Source organism: Anolis sagrei, chromosome 7 (genome assembly GCF_037176765.1).
Source record: "Anolis sagrei isolate rAnoSag1 chromosome 7, rAnoSag1.mat, whole genome shotgun sequence".
In the NCBI taxonomy this organism is placed as follows: Eukaryota; Metazoa; Chordata; class Lepidosauria; order Squamata; family Dactyloidae; genus Anolis; species Anolis sagrei.
This window is the reverse complement of record NC_090027.1, coordinates 10,920,181-10,945,525: the sequence shown is the minus strand read 5'-3', so window position 1 is coordinate 10,945,525 and position 25,345 is coordinate 10,920,181. Positions and strand designations below refer to the sequence as shown.

At 43.0% G+C, this 25,345-nt stretch overlaps 1 protein-coding gene across 1 annotated transcript; it reads right to left on the bottom strand.

Moving 5' to 3' along the window:
- On the bottom strand, positions 1–25,345 carry GOT1L1 (glutamic-oxaloacetic transaminase 1 like 1). The gene is made up of 9 exons (XM_067470682.1): positions 25,237–25,345; positions 18,222–18,406; positions 13,118–13,241; positions 9,460–9,572; positions 7,242–7,334; positions 6,331–6,481; positions 5,498–5,663; positions 3,238–3,380; positions 1–224 (listed from the first exon to the last, which is right to left on the bottom strand). Exons 1-9 carry the CDS (start codon positions 25,343–25,345, stop codon positions 1–3), a joined length of 1,308 nt encoding a protein of 435 aa, XP_067326783.1.

Below are 25,345 nucleotides of genomic sequence, written 5' to 3'. Positions count from 1 at the left end.
CTATCGAAAACGGCATCTGGTTGGCACTTCATTGATGGAATTTCTGGCTGGATCATCTAAATCTGTGCTGGGTCTGTGGTCTTCATCGGTGGTGGACACCACTGCTTCATGGATACTCTGTGCAACGTAGTTCAGATTCCTCGAGTTAATGCTGCAGATGTTGATCTGCCCATTTGGAAGGAGGTAGATGTGCTTCCGCTTGGCCAGAAAATCCACTTGGGAGGCTGGCGGTGGGAAGCAAGAACATTGAAAAGCACTTTAGCACCGTTTCCACAATACACAATATCCAGCAAGTGTGTGCAAAACTTTGTTTGTAACTCATTATTTTTATTCTATTTTGTACTAGCCGTCCCCTGCCACGCATTGCTGTGGCCCAGTGTGTGTATAAGTGTTTTGTGTGTGCATATATGTAATTATGTTTGTGTATATATTTGTCTATACATGTGTGTTTGCTTGTTTGTGTGTGTGTATGTGTGTGTATCTATATATATATATAAATGCTCTGTGCATAATGAGTACCTTAAAAACAAAAAAAACCAATGAACGAAATCACACCAAATTTGGCAACAAAATGTCTCACAACACAAAGAGTGACCATCAGTCAAAAAATTATGATTTTGTCATTTGGGAGTTGTAGTTGCTGGGATTTATAGTTCACCTACAATCAAAAAGCATTCTGAACTCCACCAATGATGGAATTGAACCAAACTTGACACACAAGCAGGGGCAGCTCAACCCATTACGCAAAGTAAGCATTTGCAGTATAGTTGATTTTGCCCACGGGCACTCTTGGGGGAAAATAGACCTTGACATATGCGAGTTGTAGTTACTGGGATGTATAGTTCACCTACAATCAAAGAGCATTCTGAACTCCACCAATGATGGAATGAATTGAACCAAACTTGCCACACAGGCAGGGGCGGTTCAACCCATTACGCAAAGTAAGCATTTGCAGTATAGTTGATTTTGCCCAGGGGCGCTCTTGGGGGAATATAGACCTTGACATATGCGAGTTGTAGTTACTGGGATGTATAGTTTACCTACAATCAAAGAGCATTCTGAACTCCACCAATGATGGAATTGAACCAAATATGGCACACAGAACTCCCACGCCGAACAGAAAATATATGTCAGTGATTGGTTGGGGGGCGGAGGGGGGGGACGACGCCAAAATACTGTTTGCTTACAGTTGAAAATTTCCTAGGGCCGCCTCTGCACACAGGACTCCCTTGACCAACAGAAAAGACTAGAAGGGTTTGATGGGCATTGGCCTTGAGTTTTGGAGTTGTAGTTCACTTTCATCTAGAGAGCACTGTGGACTCAAACTATGATGGATCTGGACCAAACTCTACACGAATACTCAATATGCCCAAATATAAACACAGATGGAGTTTGGGGGAAATAGACCATGGCATTTGGGAGTTGTAGTTACTGGTATTTATAGTTCCCCTACAATCAAGGAGCATTCTGAACCCCACCAATGACAGAATTGGGGCAAACCTTCCACACAGAACCCCCATGACCAACAGAAAATACTGTGTTTTTGGTGGTCTTTGGTGACCCTTCTAACGCCCCCTGGTGACCCCCCCCCTCCGGGTCTTGTGTATATGTGTGTGCTTGTCTCTATGCATATTTGCGTGTGTGTATGGATATGTATATGTGTGTGCATGTGCGTATGTATATTAGTGTGTAGGTATATGTATATGTCTGTATATGTGTATATTTTTGTGTGTTTGTGCATATATATATACATGTATGTGTGTATGAATGTGTGCATGTGTATATGAGTGTATGTGTATATGTATATATGGCGTATTTTGGGGTTTTTTAAGTCTGTTCCATTGGGGTTTTGTGTGTGTATGGGTGTGTTAACAGGTGCTGGACACTTGTTGGAATGTTAGGTGTCTTATGTCCAAATTTCGTGTCAATTCGTTCAATGGTTTTTGAGTTACGTTAATCCCACAAACCAACATTACATTTTATTTATATATAGATACAAAGCAATGTTAAGAAATGGGAGAGGTGGCCACGCAAAAAAACTTAAGATTCAAAACACTGACCAATTAGTTGCTGTGAGTTTTCTGAACTATATGGCCAGAAGCAGTCTCTCCTGACGTTTTGCCCACATCTATGGCAGGCGTCCTCAGAGGTTGTGAGGTCTGTTGGAAACTACGCAAGTGGGGTTTATATATATGTTGAAGGTCCAGGGTGGGAGAAAGAACTCTTGTCTGTTGGAGGCAATTGATCACCTTCATTCACATTGAATAGCCTTGTAGCTTCAAAGCTTGGCTGCTTTCTGCCTGGAGGAATCCTTTTTTGGGAGGTGATTATCTAGCCCTGATTATTTCTTGCCTGACTGTTTATTGTTGGAAATTGAAATTGTCAGAAGCATTCTCTCCTGATGTTTCACCCACATCTATGGCAGGCATCCTCAGAGGTTGTGAGGTCTGTTGGAAACAAGGCAAGTGTGGTTTATATATCTGTTGAAGGTCCGGGGTAGGAGAAAAAACTCTTGTCTGTTGGAGGCAATTGATCACCTTGATCCGCATTGAATAGCCTTGCAGCTTCACGGCTTGGCTGCTTCGTGCCTGAGGGAATCATAGAATCATAGAGTTGGAAGAGACCTCATGGGCCATCCAGTCCAACCCTCTGCCAAGAAGCAGGAATATTGCATTCAAATCACCCCTGACAGATGGCCATCCAGCCTCTGTTTAAAAGCTTCCAAAGAAGGAGCCTCCACCACACTCCGGGGCAGAGAGTTCCACTGCTGAACAGCTCTCACAGTCAGGAAGTTCTTCCTCATGTTCAGATGGAATCTTTTTTCTTGTAGTTTGGAGCCATTGTTCCGCATCCTAGTCTCCTATGTTGGATCCTTTGTTGGAAGGTGATTAGCTGGCCCAGATTATTTCTTGCCTGATTGCGTATTGTTGGAAACTGGAATTGTCAGAAGCATTCTCTCCTGATGTTTCACCCACATCTATAGCATGCATCCACTGACGTTGTGAGGTCTGAGGTTGCCTGCCATAGATGTGGGCGAAACGTCAGGAGAGAATACTTCTGGAACATGGCCATACAGCCCGGAAAACTCACAGCAACCCAGCGATTCCGGTCATGAAAGCCTTTGACAACACTTTAGAAATGAACAAGAGGGGAAAGAGATCTTTGGGACCTTCGGAGCTGATTTGGATGCAAATCTATCCAGTGCTTACGGAAAGAACATACTCATTGGATACCTACGGAGAAGACCAATAAAGCTATTTACTCCTGACTGGGCAGTAAGATGCTCCCAGGAACCAGGCGTTCCCAAGATACGCAGTTTCTCTTTCAATTTCTCTCTGATCAGCATGATCCTCTTTACTAATGTCTTGAGACTTTGTTGCCTGGGAAAGAAGAAATAAGGAAAATGGGGTATCATATTCTTCTCGCATTTCTCATTCACTTAATTCTATTTTTTTGGACTCAATTCAAGTTTAGGTTCTCCATTCCAGAGGCTAAGAGAGTATAGGAAAGTGTAGAGAATTACCGTATATACTCGAGTATAAGCCGAGGTTTCCAGCCCCCCTTGGCTTAGACTCGAGTCAAGGTTATTTTTTATTATACTCTGTTATTATTATTATTACATTTATTATTTTACTCTATTTATTATTATTATTATTATTATTACATTTGCATTATTTTACTATATTATTATTTTATTAAATGTATTATTTTACTTTATTTATTATTATTACATTTATTATTTTCTCTACTGATTATTGTTACTATTACATTTATTATTTTACCCTTTTTATTATATTTCGTAAATTATTTTACTCCATTATTACTGTTATTATTGCATTTTTCTTTATTTTACTCTATTATTATTTTATTTATTTATTTAAAAAATAATAGAGTAAAATAATGGAAATCCAATAATAACAGTAATAATGGAGTAACATGATAAATGTAATAATAATTAGATAGTGTTGTCGTGTTAAACAAAAACAGAAAAGGGATTAAGATATGCAATGAATAGGAAATGGTAATTGAAAGAATGAGAAATAATCCTCCATTATTATCTGAGGAACACCTTTTCTCTTTCCTCATTCCAAATAGGTTGCAATTTTCCAAACTGCTCTGTAATACTTCGCCATTGTGTACTGATTTATTTATTTGTCGTGTCAGAGCAACCAGTCCATTATATTACATTTCTAACAGAACAGAGCAAACAAATAGAAAAATACAAAACTTGTGAGTTTGGTAGTTGATTAAATGTCCTTTGACCAGTATCTGGCCACTTGGAGTGCTTCCGGTGTTGCTGCAAGAACACCGGAATAGAGTTCAGGTGGCATTGCAGCAGGTGGTCAGTGGTTTGCTCTTCTCCACACTCGCATGTTGAGGATTCCACTTTGTGGCCCCATTTCTTGAGGTTGGCTCTGCATCTCGTGGTGCCAGAGCGCAGTCTGTTCAGTGCCTTCCAAGTCGCCCAGTCTTCTGTGTGCCCAGGAGGGAGTCTCTCATTTGGTATCAGCCATTGGTTGAGGTGCTGGGTTTGAGCCTGCCACTTTTGGACTCTTGCTTGCTGAGGTGTTCCAGCGAGTGTCTCTGTAGATCTTAGAAAACTATTTCTAGATTTAAGTCGTTGACGTGCTGGCTGATACCCAAACAGGGGATGAGCTGGAGATGTCTCTGCCTTGGTCCTTTCACTATTGGCTGCTACTTCCCGGCGGATGTCAGGTGGTGCAATACCAGCTAGGCAGTGTAATTTCTCCAGTGGTGTTGGGCGCAGGCACCCCGTGATAATGTGGCATGTCTCATTAAGAGCCACATCCACTGTTTTAGTGTGGTGAGATGTGTTCCACACTGGGCATGCATACTCAGCAGCAGAGTAGCACAGCGCAAGGGCAGATGTCTTCACTGTATCTGGTTGTGATCCCCAGGTTGTGCCAGTCAGCTTTCGTATGATATTGTTTCTGGCACCCACTTTTTGCTTGATGTTCAGGCAATGCTTCTTGTAGGTAAGAGCACGGTCCAGAGTGACTCCCAGGTATTTGGGTGTGCTGCAATGCTCCAGTGGGATTCCTTCCCAGGTGATCTTCAGAGCTCGGGATGCTTCTCTGTTCTTGAGATGGAAGGCACATGTCTGTGTTTTAGATGGGTTAGGAATCAGCTGGTTTTCCCTGTAGTAGGCACCTAGAGCTTCGGAGAGCTTCTGTTCTACCGTCTCAAAGCTCCCTGCTTGGGCAGTAATGGCACGATCATCAGCATAGATGAAACTCTCTGTCCCTTCTGGCAGTGGCTGGTCATTTGTGCAGATGTTGAACATGGATGGAACAAGCACGCTCCTCTGAGGCAGACTGTTCTTCTGTTTCCGCCATCTGCTTCTCTGGCCCTGGAACTCAACAAAAAAGCTCCTGTGTACTGTGTACTGATGTGCTCTGAAGATGCTAGGATGCCGAGAGCCACTCTCTTGGCAAATACGATCTTGGGCGCTGGCTTTGCTCGCATTCCTCCTTACCATTCGTATCGCAGGGCAGGGTTCCTCAGCACGGTGGCAATGACTCGTCCTCCCAAACTGGACGGGCAGAACCAGACCATGCTGATCTGCTCGGCCATCTGGGAGTGAATTCGGATCAGTGTCTCATTATCTTTTGTGACCACAATGAGGTTCCCGACACGCTCATCTGCAGGAAGAAATACAAGGAGCGTCGTATATCATTTGCATCTGAATCAATAATGTTATTATACTGCCAACTCTCTCCCTCAAAACACCTTCCTAAGGCAGATCTGGTCTTTCTCTCTAATGAATTCCAAAGGCAAGGCCCAGGAACTTGAGACCTGTATATTTACTAAGGCAGTGGTTCTCAACTTTCCTAATGCTGCAACCCCTTAATGCAGTTCCTCATGTGGTGGTGACCCCCAACCACATTATTTTCGTTGCTACTTCATAACTCTGATTTTGCTACTGTTATGAATTTTAATATAATTATCGGCTATGCAAGATGAATTTTCATTCACTGAACCAAATTTGGCAAGAGACCTAATGGGCCATCCAGTCCAACCCCCTGCCAAGAAGCATGAATATTGCATTCAAATCACCCCTGACAGATGGCCATCCAGCCTCTGTTTAAAAGCTTCCAAATTGGGCCAAACTTCCCCTATGACCAACAGGAAATACTGTGTTTTCCAATGATCATTAGTGACCCCTCCGACACCTTTTCACGATCTTCCCCCCAAGGGTCCCGACCCCCAGGTTGAGAAACGCTGTACTAAGGAGCACAAGGTATTCTTTGCAAGAGTGGAGCAGACCGTTCTCAAAGAGGAACACACAATTAAAGTATCAAAACTTACCATATATCCCAAATATTTTGGAGAAGGATTGAGCACATAGAAGCTCAAAGTTATTATCCACAAAGTGCCGTAGTACCCAGGCATCTCTGTCCAGGTTTCCTGAAGCCAGTCCTTGAGCTTCGATATCAAAAAAGGGGAAGAGATGCTTTGCCTAAGGAAAGGAAGTAGTCATGGAGGGAAAAGATGATGATATATTGATGTGAAGTTGTTAATGTAATTGTATAGAATCATAGAATCATAGAATCAAAGAGTTGGAAGAGACCTCATGGGCCATCCAGTCCAACCCCATTCTGCCAAGAAGCAGGAATATTGCATTCAAATCACCCCTGACAGATGGCCATCCAGCCCCTGTTTAAAAGCTTCCAAAGAAGGAGCCTCCACCACACTCCGGGGCAGAGAGTTCCACTGCTGAATGGTTCTCACAGTCAGGAAGTTCTTCCACATGTTCAGATGGAATCTCCTCTCTTGTAGTTTGAAGCCATTGTTCCGCGTCCTAGTCTCCAAGGAAGCAGAAAACAAGCTTGCTCCCTCCTCCTCCCTGTGGCTTCCTCTCACATATTTATACATGGCTATCATATCTCCTCTCAGCCTTCTCTTCTTCAGGCTAAACATGCCCAGCTCCTGAAGCCGCTCCTCATAGGGCTTGTTCTCCAGACCCTTGATCATTTGAGTCGCCCTCCTCTGGACACATTCCAGCTTGTCAATATCTCTCTTGAATTGCGGTGCCCAGAATTGGACACAAGATCTTTTTCACACGTACTGTTCTCGAGCCAGGCACCCCCCATTCTATATCTTTGCATTTCGTTTTTCCTGCCAAAGTGGAGTATCTTGTAGCAGACTAATTGGGTCTGTGTGATAAAGCACAGGGCGAAATAAATATACAACTGGGTTATCTCTTTTCCTAGACTTACTGTCATGACTGCTGCAACTTTTTCCCACTCTTTGGGTGTTAGGCCCATTTCTGCAGGTTCGTGGAGTGAAACAATAGCGCCGTCTGGTGCATTCTGCAAGCAAACCAACACAGCTATCATCATTTCATACCAGTGGTTCCCAACCTTTTTTTTTTTTTTAACCAGGGACCACTTTGACCAGGAACCACTTTCCAACATTACCGGGATTGTGGCACAGCTGGCAGAGTGTCAGCTGCATTAAGCTCACTCTGACCAAAAGGTCATGAGTTCGAAGTCAGCCCGGGTTGGAGTGGGTTTCCAACCAATTGTGTATACTGTTGTCAACCTTTGCAACCCGAAAGACAGTTGCATCTGTCAAGTAGGAAAATTAGGTACCACCTTAAAGTGTGGGGAGGCTAAATTAACTGATTTATGAGGCCATAAAAAAAAACTCCAGCAAAGGACTCCAGCAAAAAAGCATGCGGGGAATGCGGAAGTACTTCATCAGTGTCGCAGATGGACGATGAAAGCGACAGCTCCCCTGGCGGCCAGAAAAAGTTAAATAGCCTCTGTGTATGTCTGTATATGTTGTATGTCAAAATTGGCATTGAATGTTTGCCATATAAGTGTACACTGTAATCCGCCCTCAGTCCCCTGCAAGGTGAGAAGGGCGGAATATAAATGCTGTAAATAAACAAACAAACAAATAAATAAACATTAGTACCATAAGTGTTATGAATCTGTTTTTGTTCAGCTTTAGATTTGATTATTTGGGGGTGCTGATTCAAGAAATGGCATTTGATAGACCACATCAGCTCTAGTTTCTGATACAGAACATATGCCATCCATTAGTCACCATTTGCTTGCCCACAGAAAACCATCTATATAAATAAAAATGTAATGTTCGTTTGTGGGATTAACATAACTCAAAAACCACTGCACAAATCTGGTCACAAGACACCTACTAACCCAAGGACTGACCATCACTCAAAAAATTGATTTTGTCATTTAGGAGTTGTAGTTGCCGGGATCTATAGTTAACCTACAATCAAAGAGCATTCTGAACTCCACCAATGATGGAGCTGAACTAAACGTGGTACACAGGACTCCCATGACCAACAGAAAATACTGAAAGGGTTTGGTGGGCATTGACCTTGAGTTTGGGAGTTGTAGTACACCTACATCCAGAGAGCACTGTGTACTCAAACAATGATGGATCTAGACGAAATTTGGCATGGATATTCCATATGCCCAACTAGTAACACAGCCTTGACATTTGGGAGTTGTAGTTGCTGGGATTTATAGTTCACTTACAATCAAAGAGCATTCTGAACCCCACAAACGATAGAATTCCCACACAGAACCTCTATAACCAATAGAAAATACTTAAGGCCATCCAGTTCAACCCCCTTCACCAGGGCAAGAAAACTTAATCAAATACTGTTTACCCACAATCATAAAGAAATTACATATATTAGAAACCAACACTTTCTCATTACTTTATTTTCCAGATCATCAGACTGGGCCACAGCAACGCGTGGCAGGGGGTGGCTAGTATTTAATAATCTAGAACTGATGTGGTAGTAGCAATCTTTCGTAGGTAGCCTCTCCCCTCTCCACATCCCTGTTGCCTCGGCACTATAAAAGGGTTTCGTGAGACCAGTCACTCTCATTGCTGTGTGGTTTCAAGGCAACCGTGTAGTGAAACTGCAATAAAAAAATTCAATGTGCAGATTTGATAAATGTGGATTTAATATGATATATGGAATGAATGGAAGGATGTATAGATGGAGTTAATAATTTTGGAAGCACCAGTAAAATATTAAGGCCTCCAATGAGTAACTACCTTCTTGCTGGACTGTAATTAAAAGTTGCTAATAAGAACTGAAAAGTAAACTCTGATAAGAACTGGGACAGTGATAACAGAAATGTTTACAATGTCAACATAAGATCAACACTAATCGAGAAGAATCAACATCTGGCCAGGAAACCAAGATGGAGCCAGGATGGAAGACGTCTATCATTAATTTACAACTTTGGGACTACATCAGCAGAATATAGTTGCATAGAATCTGTATAATTTCTAAGAAAACCTTAACATTTGGTAGAATTCCAAGTACAACCAGGTTGGTGACTTTTGGGCTTTCCAGAGTTTTTGGACTACAAGTCCTGTAGTTCCTAGTATTTGTGTATTGCGGTGTCACAGAACAGAACCATGTTTCTTGCATTGTTACTATACCTGGAGTTCTTCTAGTAATCCTTGTGTGTTGACCGTCAGGTTGACAGGATCCCAGTAATGATAGGTACAAATGTTCGTAAAGCCAGCAACATGGAATATACAACCAAGATTGCCTGAAAAAATAGAAGATTGGATGTCAATAGGGCTATTCTTCAGGATTATCCCAGGTTCTAAGACCCAGTAATAGCCCTTAATGAAGTAAATATGTATATATAGAAGGGTTATCCGAAAAGTAAGGTCACAAGGCACATAACTCTTGTGGGGAATTTTCACGGGGGAAGTTGGTATCACTACTGTGTAGTGGGAAGCCAGCAAAATTGAACGAGCAGTGTCGGTCATCAGTAGATCATTGACTCATGTTGTGGTGGTTAGAGATGAGTGTCCTCACTGTGTTTCCATCCAAGTGCGAAGTTTGCTTTGTAATCCTCTAACTAAATTCAAATGGCATGAACGCTGCTGTGATTCATTGTAAAATTGTTTCAGTTTATAGAGAGGACGTAATGTCAAGACAGCATGAGATAAAATGGATATGGAATATATTGTGAGACCATGAAGAAACTTCACAAAGACATCCAAAAACAAAACAAAACAAAACGTTGTGACGGTGGGAATCTGTATCCTTCATGACAATGATGACTTAGATGAAGGGTTAGAAGGCATGATCATTAAGTTTGCAGACGACACCAAATTGGGAGGGATAGCCAATACTCCAGAGGACAGGAACAGGATTCAAAACAATCTTGACAGATTAGAGAGATGGGCCAAAACTAACAAAATGAAGTTCAACAAGGACAAATGCAAGATACTCCACTTTGGCAGGAAAAACGAAATGCAAAGATACAGAATGGGGGATGATGCCTGGCTCGAGAGCAGTATGCGTTATGCTGTCGTGCCTGGGGGCTATTATTCTTAATGAAGGAGGGATGGACGTGGCATCTTTCGTCCAGGGGATTGCTTCTTGCCCTCCTATAGGAAACTGGAACTCCCAAAAACCCAAAACACTGTAAATAACTCAAAATAAGTTTTATTGATCACAAAGAGTTATTTCTTTAAAGCAATAAGCTGGAAACTTCAGCGGGGTGAAGGAAAATATACGTTACAGTCTTAATTAGTCCTGGGTCCAAGGGGTTGGAAGCTGAGAAGCCTCACCAAGTTTCCTCTTTCCTCAATGGCTGTGAATGCCAGAGCAAACCACAACCCCAGTTCAGATGGCCTATGTTTTGAAGACTCAGGATCTTCCTTTGGTGCCAAAAGAACCGGTTTGAAGGTGCTTGGGTCTCCTCAATGTTGTCCAGGATGATCTGGACATAAAGCATGAGTCCCAAGGGTAAAAAACCTCAGAGTTGATGCTAAGAGGTAACTTAAATCAGGGTCTTTTAGAGTCAAGTCTCTTACTCACGTCCATGTGATATGAACTCTGATGGCAGAATGAGAAAGAAAGGGAAGCACTCCCCTCCTGCAGGAAGAGGTGGAGCCAAACAGTACTGATTGACAACTATAAGTAACCAATCCATACAATTATACATAAGCAAGGTAAAAGGGGAGGATTAAGCATGATGCAACAGTTTAAATCTTGCAACTAACAGTTCTATACATAGGTGGCGCCACTCGCGCCGTCACATTTTAAGTCTCACAGACCCATTCTTACACCCAGTGACTACAATCTGTTCACTAAATTGAAGGAAAACCTGGGTGGAAAACACTTTTCTGACAATGATGAGCTGAAAATCAAAATGGCAAACTGGTTGGAAAAGGTGGAGGGAGGCTTCTATGACAAAGGCATCAAAAACTTGTCCCACAGATGACAAAATGTATTGAACTGAATGGTGATGATGTGGAAAAATAATGTGATACCTATGCTACAATCCATGCCAGTTTTATTAAAATACTAGCTGTACCCGTCACGCATTGCTGTGGCCAACCTTCCCTCCTTCTTTCCCTTTCTGTCTTTCTGTCTTTCTTTCCCTTCCTTCCCTCCCTTTTTTCTTTCCTTCTCCCCTTCCTTCCTTCTCTTCCTCTTCCCCTCCTTCTCCCCATTTTCTTTCCCTTCCTCTTTCTCCCCTTTCTTCCTTCTCTACCTATTCTTGGACTGATCGATCTATCTACCTACCTATCTATCTATCTATCTATCTAATCTATCTATCTGGAGGATTGCTGGGAGTTCCAGTCCAGGAATAGGAAATTGGAAATATGCCGGGATTGGGCTGCTCTCAAAGAAATCCAAGGAGAAGAAAGCTTGCATTTTGGAAGCAGTGCATTTGGATCATTGTCCTCTCCTAAAGGGCCTGTTCTAGGGGATTTGGAGAGCTGTAGTCTGGAAGAGAGTGTGTATATTTGTATATATGTGTGTTTCGGTATTTATGTGTAGTTTTGTGTTGTAATGTATTTTTTGTTTTTTGGCTTTTTAAGTTTCTTCTGCTATGTTTTTCAGTGTGTTTATGAGTGATGGTCACTTGTTGGCCTGATAGGTGTCTTGTGTCCGAATTTGGTGTCAATTCATCCAGTGGTTTTTGAGTTATGTTAATCCCACAAACGAACATTACATTCTTATTTATATAGATTCATTCTTTGCATTTTTTTTTAAAAAAATCTTGTAACCTTATTTTCTGGATAACCCTCATATTAAGAATCTACCACAGTTGCTCATATGTTATTCAAACACACACAAGCCCAGACGGAGCAGAAATATATTTTGCTAAATAATCATTTGAAACTGTTGGTATTTAAGTACAAAAAAGGCTACTAGCAATTTTCACAGCTTATGTAGTAGTGGTATTTAAAGGGAGAGTTATAGTAATAATCCATTGTTAAATGTTCCCTATTTTCTTGTTTTCAAAATATGAGAACCCTCACTAAAACAATTTTTTTGCTGCAGTTTGGAGGAGGATGCACCATGGACGATGGGACTTGCGATACTTGCACTCCCTTCTTGAGACCATTACAACTGCCAACAATGATGGATCAGGACCACAATTCACACAGAGAGCCTGCATGACCCACTCTACATCCTGGTGCGGTTTGGAAGAATTTGGAGATGGATGATGGAACTTGCAGTAACTTCACTCACTTCCTGAGACCACTGAGACCCTCACCAATGACTGATCAAGACCAAACTTGGCACACAGAGCCCCCATGAGCCACTCTACATCCTGGTGCACTTTCGAGGAGGACAGACCATGGATGATGCTACTTCAAGTACCTCCACTCCCTTCCCAAGACTGCTGCAACCCTCATCTAATGACCAATCAAGACCAAACTTGGCACACACAGCCTCCATGACCTCCTACATCCTGGTGTTGTTTGGAGGAGGACGGACGATGGATGATGGGACTTGCAGTACTTTCACTCACTTCCTGAAACCACAGCGACACTCATCCAAATACCAATAAAGACCAAACTTGGTGCAGGAGCAACTTGAGGGACTGCAAGTTCTAAAACAATTGCAAAGTCTAAACTAAAATATAATAAGCTAAAGGTCACATATTTATAAGAGTTGCATCAAATTCTTCAGAAGGATTAAAAAAATGAATCTCAAATCCTTGTGACAAACTTTCCAAGGAATGAATGAAAATTAAGGAAAGTATCAGAGAAACCAATCTGGAGCTTGGATCTGCAACTCTTTCTTGGATTGCCAAATACAATGGGAAAACTTACCTACCTATCTGTGGTACAGAGATATAAACTGTTGCTGGAGCAAAATCATTGGGTTTGTACCAGCGGTTCAAAAATTCAGCTCCGATCCACAGTGCTCCTGTCCCACCGACTGTTTGAACAGCACCTGCCTATTGAGAAAAAAAAAGAGGGGGGGGGGATTCAGGCTTTCATACTATCTATCTACCATGTATCTAATCTCAGGCATTCAAATTTGCCAATTAAAATTTCCAGTAATAATGAAGAACAACGGAATAATTCCCCAGAAGAGAGAGAGAGAAATCATTCAGAGGTGAAGCATGGACAGGATCCCAATGGCATTCATTTGCCACCCTCAGTCTTTAAAAAAAGGGCAAAAAATTAAGAGGTGCTCGGCTGCAGGTACTAGTAGGTGCGCTTGCTTTCAGGCACGCTCCAGACCTGCCTGCACACCACACTCAGCTGCAGGTGTGCTCCGGGTCTGCCTGCATGCCCCATGACACAGGCACTCTTAGAGGGGGTGTGTGTGATGTTGAAATGGCAGGGAGAAGGTTTCAGGAAAAGAGACAAAGAGAGGTCCGGAGGTCTCAAAAGCACGGATTTTATTTCCAGCTGGGACCCTGGAGTGGACTATGTCCAAAAGCAGCCAGAGCTTCGATAGAGGCGTTGACTTTATTAATGACTTAGATGAAGGGCTAGAAGGCATGATCATCAAGTTTGCAGATGACACCAAATTGGGAGGGATAGCCAATAGTCCAGAGGACAGGAGCAGAATTCAAAACGATCTTGACAGATTAGAGAGATGGGCCAAAACTAACAAAATGAAGTTCAACAGTGACAAATGCAAGATACTCCACTTTGGCAGAAAAAAATGAAATGCAAAGATACAGAATGGGGGACAATGCCTGGCTCGAGAGCAGTACGTGTGAAAAAGATCTTGGAGTCCTCGTGGACAACAAGTTAAACATGAGCCAACAATGTGATGTGGCGGCAAAAAAAGCCAATGGGATTTTGGCCTGCATCAATAGGAGCATAGTGTCTAGATCTAAGGAAGTAATGCTACCCCTCTATTCTGCTTTGGTTAGACCACATCTGGAATACTGTGTCCAATTCTGGGCACCACAATTCAAGAGAGATATTGACAAGCTGGAATGTGTCCAGAGGAGGGCGACTAAAATGATCAAGGGTCTGGAGAACAAGCCCTATGAGGAGCGGCTTAGGGAACTGGGCATGTTTAGCCTGAAGAAGAGAAGGCTGAGAGGAGATATGATAGCCATGTATAAATATGTGAGAGGAAGCCACAGGGAGGAGGGAGCAAGCTTGTTTTCTGCTTCCTTGGAGACTAGGACGCGGAACAATGGCTTCAAACTACAAGAGAGGAGATTCCATCTGAACATTAGGGAGAACTTCCTGACTGTGAGAGCCATTCAGCAGTGGAACTCTCTGCCCCGGAGTGTGGTGGAGGCTCCTTCTTTGGAAGCTTTTAAGCAGAGGCTGGATGGCCATTTGTCAGGGGTGATTTGAATGCAATATTCCTGCTTCTTGGCAGGGGGTTGGACTGGATGGCCCATGAGGTCTCTTCCAACTCTTTGATTCTATGATTCTATGATTCTATGATTCTATGACTGTGCCTTTATACCTCTACAACTTCAGGCAAACAAAGAACATGCCTCTACATACATTTACATCATTCACTACGTTACCTTAGCATCACAGAAATATCAAGTTCTATTTTCCAACATGCAAAAGGCATGTCTCTGTGTATTTCTAGGAGCAGCTTACATCCATCAGGGGCCTGCTTTTGACCTGTCAGGAGGGAGAGGGGGGCCCCTTACTAAGAGCCTGGTTGTACCAGTCTGTTGCTTATCTCTCTCTCTTGGAATGTATAGATAACATGCCCCTCTCTTCAGCCCCCTTCTTTCTGTGGCTGGACAGCAGCTTGCTTGTCCTGTTAGCTTGGGTTTCTTATACAGAGAGAACTTGATTTTTCTATACATTTCAGTGCTTGTAAAGTACATACAATTTATACATAAATCAATATCTATATTTCCAATATCTCCTCGTCAGTGTCGCGTGCAGGCAGGTCTGGAGCGTGCCTGCAGCCCAGCTCCGGGCCTGCCTGCATGCCCTGCCGCACACGCACTCTCTTTCCAAGGTGTTGGAGCTAAGCCTGTGATTGTGTTTCAGAATCAGGGTGCTTTGGATGTGGGGAGTGATGTCAATGAGTTACAAGATGAGTTTCAAGATGGCAGTGGTTTGGTCAGTGATATTTATGCAGAGAATGACCAGGAGATCCCTGTTCAAAGTGTAGTTTCCCATGAGAATGTGCCTGAGAGGTGTGGGGATGATGGTGTGCTTTCTGAATTGTTGCCAGAGAGTTCCCATTATAGGGAACATGAAAACAGCTCGGCACCTGGCCCAGCTGCAGAAATTATTGAGCAAATAGATAGACAGGAGATCAGTTAAAACAGGAGAGCCAAAAAGTTGCTTCGGCGTTCTGCCAGCCTCCGAGAGAAGAAGATAAGAAATTCTCAGCTAAAGCGAAACCAGTTTCTGAATGCTAGAGACATAGCTAACAAGGAGATAAAAGTCCCAAGTACAGGATATGTAGTCAGATGAAGCATCGTTCGGAATCAAGTCAAGATCTCTTCTTTATTTCCTGGAAGCTTTGCTTGGAAAATTCATGTTTTAAGTGTCTTTGTTTCGTGGTTTTGATTCTTGGATTCTATGCTTTTATATTCATGCCTTGGATTCACGTTTCCTAATTTATTGCATTTTATTTGGGAACTTTTGCCTTTGTTTTTATGGACTTTGCCAGACTTTTACCCTGGACTACTTTGCTCCTGCTTATCTTCCTACCTAATTGGATTTACCTATTTCTTTAAAGTGTTTTTTTTACTTTATTGCTTTTTAATTATCTTCAATAAAAGGATTGTTTTCCATCCAAAGGTGTGGTGTTTAAAGTCAGAGGGCTTTTCCTGTCCTGGAGCGCAACACAAGGCAAGAAGGCAAGTTTGGCTGCAAACAAAAGCAGGTTTTCGTATTGAGCAGATTTTTGTGCGGAAAGTGGGCATGAAAGACACAAATGAAATTGTAGTAGTTATAGAGTATAGGAATAATTTAGTGATAAAGGTATTTTTACTTAATGTGTTTATGTTAAATTGAATAAATGCAATAAAAAAGGGGAAAAAGGATTTGCTTGTCAGTTTGCATCCAAATTTTTGAAGATGATTCCAAAGAGGTCCAACTCAGCTGTGCCTTTTTGTGTGTGTAGGCTTTAAGTACATTTTATACTTCCATTGTAATGGCTTTTTGTGTGAGATGAGCTTTTTGTGTTCTTTTTAAAAAAATGTTAAATATAGAACCACTGGTGCTGTAAATATGTTGAAATGATACACAGCCATGTTTTAATAATATGTGTAAGTTTTTTTGAAATTGCTAGAAATGAAAATAAAATTGATAACCTGGAAAAAAAAGAAACTGTAGGAATGGTTGGAATGGATTCCATACACAACTCTACTTGGTAAGCTGGAGCTATCCTGAACATATCCTTCAACTGTCCTGAGTTTTCCACCTTGAAATCAGTTTACAGTAACTGAACTAAGCAGATGACAAAGTGGGGAAGTGGAAGTGGAAGGAGAAGGGAAAAAAACAGGCATTTTAAAAGCAGCAGAAAAAAGCGGGACAGCAGAGCATTGATCGAGACAGTTGGATGGTAGGGCTGGGTAACAACGGAAAAATTTGTTTCTAAACTCGTTTCGTTTTTAGGGGTCCATTGCGTTTCGTTTTATAAAAGAATTCCGAATTTTTCTTTAAAATCTTTTCGTTATTTACGAAATTTCGTAAATTTCTAATTGATTCGTTAATGGCGGACGCAATTGCGCAATACGCTAAAAAAACCTCCAAATGGGACAGGGGGAACTTCTGAAGCTTCCCTCTCCCTCTGTTGTTGACTGTTGGTGTGATAATTTATTTTTTATCACTGATAAAACAAACAACAACTATAAAACTTGCACCAGACATATGGAAATAATAACGAAACGATTTTGAAACGATTTCGAACCAATTATGAAACAATTACGAAATAAATTGAAAAATTCATTTCGATTTTTAGTTGCTCCTGCATGGCTCAATATCGGATCATAAGCTAATTTAAATACGAATCAATAACGAATTACGAAATTAACGAATGAAACCGCCCAGCCCTATTGGATGGTATGTGTGGAGCATATAGAGAACTTACACTTGATCTAGTCATTTAATATGGTAGAATGATATAATAATAGAGTTGGAAGAGACCACATGGGCCATCCAGTTCACTGCTCTGCCTTGCAAGAAAAGCACAATCAAAGCACCCCTGACAGATGGCCATCCAGCCTCTGCTTAAAAGCCTCCAAGGAAAGGCTCTGAGGCACCGTAAGGGAGTTCTTTGCAATGTTCAGTTGGGATCTAGGCTTCAGTAACCACAGAAAAATTTGGTTCTAAACTCGTTTTGTTTTTAGGGGGCCCTTGCGTTTCGTTTTTTTTAATAATTCTGAAATTTTCCTTTTAAAAATTTCGAAATATACGAAATTTTGTAAAATTATGAATCGATTCATTAATGGCGGACGCGATTGCGCAATATGCTAAAAAAACCTCCAAATGGAACAGGGGGAACTTCTGAAGCTTCCCTCTCCCTCTGTTGTTGACTGTTGGTGTGATAAAACAAACAACAACTATAAAACTTGCACCAGACATGCGAAAATAATTATGAAATAATTACGAAATAATTACGAAATAAATTGAAAAAATTGTTTCGAATCTAATTTACTCCTCACACTATTCCTGCATGGCTCAATATTGGATCATAAGCTAATTTAAATACGAATTAATAACGAATTACGAAATTAACGAACGAAACCGCCCAAGCCTATTGGGATCTCCTTTCCTGTAACTTTACATTATAATTGCATTATATCTTCACAGCAGCCCTGAGAAGTTGGTGCAGCTGGGAGTAACTGGCCCACAATTACTCAGTGAATTTGATGAATCTGCAGAGACTACAACCTGGTTATCCTAATGTCCAAATCTAACATTTTACCTGAATATCTCATTGACTTTCTGTAAGATGGCATTAGAAAGATTGCCCTTACCCTGTTTTCCAAGAGAGCATGATTGTCTTTGCCGATCAGTAGCTCCATGGCTGCCGTAGTAAATGCCGTCATGCCCAGGTGAGGGAGGTATTCATGGTCCAAGGTTGGATCCTGAGGAATTTTAAGCAGAACTCGTTGCACCACCAGTGGAATCCAGGCTTCATCTGGGCAATCTGTCTGGCAGCCTAGGAAGTGGACCAGAGGTGGCTTGAGAAGGTGTCAAGAACCCAAAACACTCTAGTCTAGAGCTGTGCCGTCCGCCCAGGCGCTATAAAAAATAAGACTGCGACATGCTTCTCTCTATAGCTGAGCGAACTGCAGTTGTCTATCTTGAAAACTTAAGATAATAAGCAACTGAGACTAGTACTGGTTTTAAACATTAAAAAAGAATGTTTATTTACACAAAGTCCTTTAAGACTTGGCACAGTTCATACAGTTGCAAACAAACCGTCAATAGATGAAGCTACAACAAGATTATTTCTTTCCTATAGTTACAGAGGCAACCCTTTCTCCAGATGGCAGATAAGATTCTGGAATCTTAACACCCTAACTTTAAGCTGTTGTGGTTTAGAAAAAAAAAACCCAGGTTTTTTCCCTATCTATAACTTAAGGTCAGTCCTGGAGACAAAGTAGTCACGACTCTCTCTCTATAACTATAACTCAATCTTCTCAACTAAGCTTATCTGTCTAAAATAGTGGATGATCTGCGCCAGGAGCTCGACAGGAGGAGTGTGTCCCTGTTGGTGCTGCTGGACCTCTCAGCGGCCTTCGATACCGTCGACCACAGTATCCTTCTGGGACGCCTCACGGGGATGGGTCTTGGAGGTACTGTTTTGCAGTGGCTCCGATCATTCCTAGAGGGTCGATCTCAGAAGGTGTTGTTGGGGGACACCTGTTCAACCCCACAACCATTGTCTTGTGGGGTTCCTCAGGGCTCAATATTGTCTCCCATGTTGTTTAACATCTACATGAAGCCGCTGGGGGAGATCATCCGGAGTTTCGGGGTACGATGTCCAACTCTGTCACTCCTTTCCACCTGCTACTAAGGAGGCTGTCCAGGTCCTGAACCGGTGCTTGGCCGCTGTGATGGTCTGGATGAGGGCGAACAAATTGAAATTGAATCCAGACAAGACAGAGGTACTCCTGGTCAGTCGCAAGACCGAACAGGGCATAGGGTTACAGCCTGTGTTGGATGGGGTCGCACTCCCCTTGAAGACGCAGGTTCGCAGCTTGGGTGTGACCCTGGACTCATCGCTGAGCCTGGAACCCCAGATTTCGGCGGTGACCAGGGGAGCATTTGCACAGCTAAAGCTTGTGCGCCAGCTGCGCCCGTACCTTGGGAAGTCTGACTTGGCCACGGTAGTCCACGCTCTGGTTACATCCCGTTTAGACTACTGCAACGCTCTCTACGTGGGGTTGCCTTTGAAGACAGCTCGGAAGCTCCAACTAGTCCAACGCTCGGCAGCCATGATTTTAACAGGAGCGGAGCGCAGGGAGCATACAACTCTCCTGTTGCGCCAACTCCACTGGCTACCGATCTGCTACCGGGCTGAATTCAAAGTGCTGGCGTTGGCCTTTAAAGCCCTAAACGGTTCCGGCCCAAGCTACCTATCCGACCGCATCTCGGCCTATGAACCCACCAGGACTTTGAGATCTTCCAGGGAGACCCTGCTCTCGATCCCGCCTGCTTCTCAAGCTCGGCTGGTGGGGACGAGAGATAGGGCCTTCTCGGTAGTGGCTCCTCGGCTGTGGAACGCCCTTCCTACGGACATTAGACTAGCACCATCTCTAATGGTATTCCGCAAAAAAGTGAAAACCTGGCTGTTTGAGCAGGCGTTCCAATAATTAGTGCAATGATTGGTTAATGAACACTGGAATGGAACAATGGATGACGAATCTGGAACATGTTTTTGATGACGAGACGACAGTGAATGGGTATTGTAGTAACTGTTTATTAATTGTGTAATGTGTTAGGTTGTTAACTGTTTCTATACTGTAGCACTGAATTTTTGCTGTTCGTATTTGTTGTGAACCGCTGTGAGTCGCCTTCGGGCTGAGAACAGCGGTATATAAATAAGGTAAATAAATAAATAAATAAATAAATATCTCAATACAGCTCAATACACAATATACTATCTAACCTAACTCAGTATAGCTTAATAATGTATAATGTATAATATACTATCTATAGCTTACTCAGTTTATAGTTTTTGCAATGGTTCTCCCAGAACTAACTGCTTAGCCATCAGCATGTCTGAAATCTTTCCTCAAACTGAAAAGGCAGGGGAGAATCTAAAATGGAGATCTTTCCCTGGGAGAAAAGGCGGTCCCTAAACTCAAAGAACTGCTCTCTAAGCCAATGGTTGCAAAGAGGCCTGCAGACTCTGATACTATTAACTTTAGAACTCTTGCAAGGCTGCAGCAGCCCTGGAAAAAAACGCAAGAGGAAGCAACCTCAAGCAACTATAAAGTAAGGCAAATCAGGCTCCTGGGAGACGGAACAAGAGCCTTGTCATTCTTTCCTTAGTTTCCCCAGGCTTCAGGATCTCACTTTCCATCCTCTCATGTTGAGCATGCTGCTGCCTTGTTACATGAAATACCCCAATTTTGGGTGCATCTGCACATGCAGTTCAAGTTCACTTTAACTGCCATGGCTCAATGCTGTAGAATCATGGGAGTTGTAGCTTTATATGTTGGAGGACAGGAAAATACATTTAAAGATGGACTCAAAGCCAACTTTAAAAACTGTGACATAGAAACGGAGAATTGGGAAGCCCTGGCCCTTGAGTGCTCCAGCTGGAGGTCAGCTGTTACCAGCAGTGCTGCAGAATTTGAAGAGGCACGAATGGAGGGCGAAAGAGAAAAATGTGCCAAGACGAAGGTGCGTCAAGCCAACTCTGACCGGGACCACCTTCCACCTGGAAACCAGTGCCCTCACTGCGGGAGAACATGCAGGTCAAGAATAGGGCTCCACAGTCACCTACGTACCCACCGCCAGTACACCGAACTTGGAAGACAATCTTACTTGGTGAACAAAGGATTGCCTAAGTAAGTAAAGTTGATATGGTTTTTGCCTACTCTGCCAAAGAGTGCGGGTGCTCACTAAACTACACCTCCCAATGCATTATGGCAGCTACAATGTGGTTAAACTGTATTAATTCTACAGTGTAGATCAGGGGTTCCGAAACGTTTTCAGTCGTGGTGCCCTTTTTGAAATAAAAGTTTCTCGTGGAGCCCAAAGAAATGTTATTATAATATATATTATATTATATATGTTTATATATTATATTAAGAAATGTGTATATATAATGCCTATACATATTATAATTAAATGCTTATATATTATTATAATTGAGAGAAGAGCCCCTCAGTTTCTTTCTCAGAGCCCTAAGGGCTCCACGGAGCACAGTTTGAGAACCACTGGTGTAGATGAATCCTTAGTCTGTTCGTTTCCTGAAGAAGGTAAGGTATAGGTATAGGTTTCCCCAGACATTAAGTCTAATCGTGTCCGACTCATCTCCATTTCTATGCCAAAGAGACGGCGTTGTCCGTAGACACCTCCAAGGTCATGTGGCTAGCATGACTGCATGGAGTGCCATTACCTTCCCATTGAAGCGGTACCTATTGATCTACTCACATATGCATGTTTGTAAGCTGCTAGGTTGGCAGAAACTGGGATTACCTTGCTCTGTGGATTCGAACCACCGACCTTTCGGTCACCAAGTTTTGCAGTTCCCTTTGTGGCACCGCAGCCCAAAAAAGCAATGGAAAAATCCCAATTTTTCAAAACGGATAGTTTTAAAGGTAGTTACAGATAAGAGTATGATCCCTAAGTGTTTGCAATCCAATTTTGGAAACAGGACTAGCCCTACCTTTGGGCAAAGTGAGGGTGCATCTACACCAGTGTTTCTCAACCTGGGGGTTGGGCCCCCTGAGGGGGTCATGAGGGGGTGTCAAAGGGGTCGCCAAAGACTATCAGAAAACATAGTATTTCCTGGTGGTCATTGGGATTCTGTGTGGGAAGTTTGACCCAATTCTATTGTTGATCGAGTTCAGAATGCTCTTTGATTGTAGGTGAACTATAAATCCCAGCAACTACAATTCCCAAATGTCAAGGTCTATTTTCCCCAGACTCTACCAGTGTTTACATTTGGGCATACTGAGTGTTCGTGCCAAGTTCGGTCCAGATCCATCATTGCATGAATCCACAGCGCTCCTCTGGATATAGGTGAACTACAACTCCCAAACTCAAGGCCAATGCCCACAAAACCCTTCCAGTGTTTTCTGTTGGTCATGGGAGTTCTTTGTGCCAAGTTCGGTTTCAATCTATTGCTGGTGGAGTTCAGAATGCTTTTTGATTATAGGTGAACTATAAATCCCAGCAACTACAACTCCCAAATTACAAAATCAATCCTCCCCCCCCCCCCAACCCCACTAGCATTCACATTTGGGCATATTGGGTATTTGTGATCAATTTAGTCCAGTGAATGAAAATATATCCTGCATATCGGATATTTACATTACGATTTATAGGTAAAGGTAAAGGTAGTTCCCTGACATTAAATCCAGTCATGTCTGACTCTGGGGCGTGGTGCTCATCTCCATTTCTAAGCCGAAGAGCCAGCGTTGTCCGTAGACACCTCCAAGGTCATGTGGCCAGCATGACTGCATGGAGCGCCATTACCTTCCCGCCGGAGCGGTACCTATTGATCTACTCACATTTATACCAGTGCTAAAATGACAGGTATCAAGTAGCAACGAAAACAATATTATGGTTGGGGGTCACCACAACATATGGAACTGCATTAAGGGGTCACGGCATTAGCAAGGTTGAGAACCACTGATCTACACCATAAATGAGGTACCTATTGATCTGCTCACATATTTGAAGTCACAGGTCCGTAGCTTGGGAGTCCTCCTGGACTCATCGCTCTCGCTTGAGGCTCAGGCGTCGGCGGTGGCCGGGAGGGCCTTTGCACAACTGAGACTTGTGCGCCAGCTACGACCGTACCTCGCTAAGGCTGATCTGGCCGGGGTGGTCCACGCCTTAGTCACCTCCAGACTGGATTACTGCAATGCGCTCTACGTGGGGCTGCCCTTGAAAACGGCTCGGAAACTCCAATTGGTCCAACGGGCAGCAGCCAGGATGTTAACTGGGGCCCACTACAGAGAGAGGTCAACCCTCCTGTTTAAGGAGCTCCACTGGCTGCCGTTTATTTTCCGAGCCCAATTTAAGGTGCAGGTGCTTACCTACAAAGCCCTGAACGGTTTGGGACCACCCTACCTGCGTGACCGTATCGTTGTCTACGAACCCACACGTTCACTCCGGTCATCTGGAGAGACCCTGCTCGTGATCCCGCCCGCGTCACAAGCGCGCTTGGTGGGGACACGAGACATGGCCTTCTCTGTGGTGGCCCCCCGCCTCTGGAATGCCCTCCCGAAAGACCTCAGACAAGCCCCTACATTGGCAGTCTTCAGGAAGAATTTGAAAACCTGGCTGTTCCAATGTGCCTTTTCAGACTAGGAACCCCAGTACCAAATCCCAGAAGCACTTTAGTTAGAACCAAGATCACCGCACACCGCACACCGCACACCGCACTTATATTATAATAATGTTTTAATAATGTCTTGTTGTACTGCTTTGTTATTGTTTTTGCTTAACTGTTTTATTTGTTAAGTACTGTATTGTTGTATTGTTGTATTGTGTGGGCTTCGGCCCGTTGTAAGCCGCATCGAATCCCTTGGGAGATGCTAGCGGGGTACAAATAAAGTTATAATAATAATAATAATAATAATAATAATAATAATAATATTTGCAATGTCTTGTCGAAGGCTTTCATGGCTGGAATCACTAGGTTCTTGTGGGTTTTTTCGGGCTATAGAGCCATGTTCTAGAGGCATTTCTCCTGACGTTTCGCCTGCATCTATGGCAAGCATCCTCAGAGGTTGTGAGGTTTTCCACCCAGAGGAAAAGTGTTCCTGCCATACATCAAGGGAACCACTGACCGCATAGGGAAGCTGATGAGGAAACACAACATACAAACAATCTACAAACCCACCAAGAAAATCCAACAAATGCTACGTTCAGCAAAGGACAAGAGGGATCCTCTCACCTCTGCAGGAGTCTACCGTATACCATGCAGCTGTGGACATGTCTACATAGGGACCACCAAACACAGCATTGCCCAAACACGCATCAAGGAACATGAAAGGCACTACAGACTACTTCAACCAGAGAAGTCAGCCATAGCAGAGCACCAGATGAACCAGCCTGGACACAGCATATTATTTGAGAACACAGAAATCCTGGACCACACCAACAACCACCATGTCAGACTACACAGAGAAGCCATTGAAATCCACAAACATGTGGACAATTTCAACAGAAAGGAAGAGACCATGAAAATGAACAAAATCTGGCTACCAGTATTAAAAAACTCTAAAATTATAACAGCTAAACAACAGAGAGGAAACAACCAGGCACAGATTAACACCTCCCAGCAACAGATTTCCCCAGGCTCAGGCAGGCCTTCAAATGCTAATGAAGGTGATCAGCTAAACATTCACACCTAACTGCAGCAGGGAAGAGCTCCTTGCCCCACCCCAGCCATTCCACAGATATATAAACCCATTTTTCCTACTTCCAACAGACCTCACAACCTCTGAGGATGCTTGCCATAGATGCAGGCGAAATGTCAGGAGAAATGCCTCTAGAACATGGCTCTATAGCCCGAAAAAAACCCACAAAAACCCACAAGAACCATAATATTTGCAAATTGGCAGGAGCTGGGATTACGATGGGAGCACACCTTGCTCTGTGGATTTGAACCGCCAACCTTTTGGTCAGCAAGTTCAGCAGCACCACCAGTGGGCCCAATCTGGGGAAGGTCCTTGTCTTTTATATTCTGTGACAGCACACACTGTTGGCACTAAATTGTTTAAGTTATTTTCAGTCTATGAGCATACAAGCTTCCATATTCCCAACCAGTACCAGCTCATAGGAAACCAGATTTACCTGTATGGCCAAGGCACACTTTTTTAGGTGAAGGATCTTCTCTGTAGACATCTAAAGGGAGGTCTGTTTCCGTTAATGGAACGTCAAGGAAAACGGAAAGAGTCCCCAT

What these genes read in the sequence shown, in the direction of transcription:
- GOT1L1 (XM_067470682.1), bottom strand. Translation starts at nt 25,345, where the DNA reads ATGGGGACTCTTTCCGTTTTCCTTGACGTTCCATTAACGGAAACAGAC. An exon ending in ATGCTCTCTTGGAAAACAGG is followed by an intron (nt 13,242 to 18,221) that starts GTAAGGGCAATC and finishes TTTTCTCAATAG; the next exon opens with GCAGGTGCTGTTCAAACAGT. An exon ending in TATCTCTGTACCACAGATAG is followed by an intron (nt 9,573 to 13,117) that starts GTAGGTAAGTTT and finishes CTATTTTTTCAG; the next exon opens with GCAATCTTGGTTGTATATTC.